Below are 3,123 nucleotides of genomic sequence, written 5' to 3'. Positions count from 1 at the left end.
GTAGTGAAAATAGAAGTGGAGAAGCTTTGGAGCTACACAACTTAGAATAATTTGCTTCTTATTTGGATACTTCACAAATGAAGGATGAGTGCCTATTTATAGGCTTTCTACAACACTTATGAATTTCTAGATAGTTCCATAAGTATCTAGTATACATTTTACTCAAGATTTCTAGATACTTCTTTAATTATAATACTAAATGCCTATAATAGAATATACTAGAAGCTTAGGATAATTCTAGATATTATGATACAATCACCACTACTTATTCCTACACAAGTGTGGAAGCTTCTAGAAAGTGTGCATCAATATTTTATCAAATAAATAAAGTACCATGATACAATCATGCAAATTAATTCATAAACATTAATCTATAACTGATAAATAGACACTATAATTTTATTTTATTTTATTCATGTATATCAATCACTACTTATCTTTACTACAATCTTCAGGAGCAAACTGAACTACATTCTTATCAAGATCGAAAACAAACCTAGTATTTTGCTGGTGCAATGCCCCTATCACAGTGAAATCTGTACCAGTAAAACTCTTACTAGAAATTATTGTAACACAGAAAGCATCACCTATAACCAGGTACAATTGTAACGGATCTACCTTAAGGGAAGCATTTCCATTAAAATGGTATGTCATTGACACGAAATTTTCCATGTTACCACCATAGTTATAACAATGATCAAACTTTCCTTCAGTTTCTGGTGGTGGTGACACTCTTCTATGCCCAATTGATCTGTAATACTCATCAAATTTTTCCATTACAACATTGTAAGGATCAGTTTCCATGAACGTAACTATTGACCCAAAATCTAAGAAAGTGCCATTACGACCAACAGCAGGAGTTTTAGGTGGAAATGTAACAGGTTGTTCTCCAATGCTGATGGATTCCAAACTTAGTTGATAATCATTGAAATTATTCTTAAGTATTGAAGTTGTTTGATACTTTTTTCCATTAGGAAAAACAGCACCCTTACCAAATTTCAAGAGACTAGTACTATCCTTTTCTGGCTGTGAAGAAGAGTGAAGGCAATAAGAGAAGCGTGAAGTGTTTGAGATTTTTTCCTTCAATTGTATTCCAAGGGAAAATGGAGCTGTGTTAAGTCCTAAGACCCCAGAGACTTTTGTTCCAACAAAAGGCATTCTTGTGTTATTATTTGAACAACCAAATACTATGTTTGGTAGAGTAAACTCTTGCCCTTTGTTGTTAAGAAATGTGAATGTTTCTGTAGAGGCAAAACCTATAGTCAAAGATTCACCATTGTTAACCAATTCATAAGAGCAATCAGGTTTAACTATTTGTTTTGTTTGGTTCTCCTTACAATGAGGATCACCAGCTAGAAGCTTTTTATAAGAAGTGGAACTTTGAGGATCAAATATGGGAATAGATTGGTTGTAGCAGTTTACACAAGGTTGACATTGTGTCCAAATCAAGCCACTGCCAGTATCCACAGCTAGGAATTGAGATTGCTTAGGTGACCCAAGCGAGATTTTCGCGAAATAGGCGTAAAATCTTCGATGCTGTAAGGTGTTTGTAGAGAACATCTCATCATTATGGAACATGGTTGATGTTAGATACATGATTCTAGCTTCAGAAATTTGGAGCATTTTCTGAATCCTTTCAGAGGGGCTAAGGTTTCCAGGGTATATAGGAGATTGTGGAGACAATGCAGAAATTAGATTTAGGCTTAGGCTAATACCAGTGGATGGTGGAGGAATAAGCTGGGCACATGTTAGGCAATGAAAGAAAGTAAGAGTTGCAAATGCAATGAACTGAATGAGAGTCATTTTGGGAGTTCAATGAAGGGAATTGTTGATGTTGCATTACCACTGTCCTCCTTATATATAGATATAGTAAGTGCATGGCTCTTGCTTCTTAGAAATTCTTTAATTTCTAATTAACATGGGGAATAGCCCATAATTTATGATTTCGGATATGCTATCTCACATTATTATTCCAAATTATGTTATGTGTCAATCATGACAACATGTCAATTAAAAAATTAAATGTTTATTAATTTTTTGTTTTTACTTCAATATCATTGATTCAAGATATAGGTTGAGATATTATTTGAAACAATAAATTATTGTTCTTCATCAAAAAACCGAGATGTGAATACCAATTTATATTAAAAAATGTTATACTTTCTTATAAATCCTCTTATACTATAAAAAATTTTATATTACAGACTAATACTTTATTTATTAATAATTGATTTACAAATGATATATATTACTTTCTTAATCATATTACTCATTTGTATTATCAAATATAATCATTCCATTTCTTTATAAGTGCCAGTTTTTTCATGATGAAATTTTGTTTCAGGTTCAAAATCTTCTATCAATTTTACTATGTCTGTTTTAAAAAAACAAACGTGTATTAACAAATGAATTTAATTATGTTTAAAGTTGGAAAGATGATATCTAGTTTCCTATTTTAATATTTAAAATTTATTCTCTCATCATCTAAGTAAACAATTATTTTGAAACAACTAAAACAAAATGAGTACTATTGTATTCATTATTGTGTGTGTGGGTGGGGGGAGAAAATAATTAAGAAGAGAAGAATTGAAAAATGTATAATATCAATAAATATCAATAATTCTTTGGTGTATATAAAATCAAACAGTTATAAAAAAAGAGTAGGAAATTACTATATAAGCAGCAAAAATATATTCCCTGTGCCGTATCCAGCTACCACTAATTTTCAACACATGACAATGACTCCTAACTTATTAAGACTTACCCATTTGCAATGGTTGAGTGTTTCATTTAACTTGTTTGTCACATTAATTTCGATGATCACTTTAGCAACATTTTCTTATGCTAATTATTTGAGATTTTCTTAGTTTCAAATGACATTGTTGGTATAAAAAATAAACTTCAGTTTCTAAAGATAGTGGAATATTCGTCATAGGATCGTGGAGCTAAGTTTTGATAAAACCCTACTAAGATAATGGTCATAGGAATTAAGGATTTATAGTATGGCGTGGAAGAAAGTAACACTAATAATATACAACCGACAAATTCTTACATAACCACACTGCTAAATATGTGAGTTTAATTATAATTGGAAAGCGTGTGTGTAGGAAGGTAGGCATGAAA

At 31.2% G+C, this 3,123-nt stretch overlaps 1 protein-coding gene across 1 annotated transcript; it reads right to left on the bottom strand.

The window, feature by feature from the left end:
- Positions 1-429: 429 nt before the first annotated feature.
- On the bottom strand, positions 430-1,803 carry LOC109337616 (aspartic proteinase CDR1-like). Its single transcript, XM_019574627.1, has one exon. The coding sequence runs from the start codon at positions 1,801-1,803 to the stop codon at positions 430-432; it is 1,374 nt and encodes a 457-aa protein (XP_019430172.1).
- Positions 1,804-3,123: the final 1,320 nt, after the last annotated feature.

This window comes from Lupinus angustifolius, unplaced genomic scaffold (genome assembly GCF_001865875.1).
Source record: "Lupinus angustifolius cultivar Tanjil unplaced genomic scaffold, LupAngTanjil_v1.0 Scaffold_9_5, whole genome shotgun sequence".
Lineage (NCBI taxonomy): Eukaryota > Viridiplantae > Streptophyta > Magnoliopsida > Fabales > Fabaceae > Lupinus > Lupinus angustifolius.
Note: the sequence above shows the minus strand (reverse complement) of the source record. Positions and strands in the feature narration are given on the sequence as shown.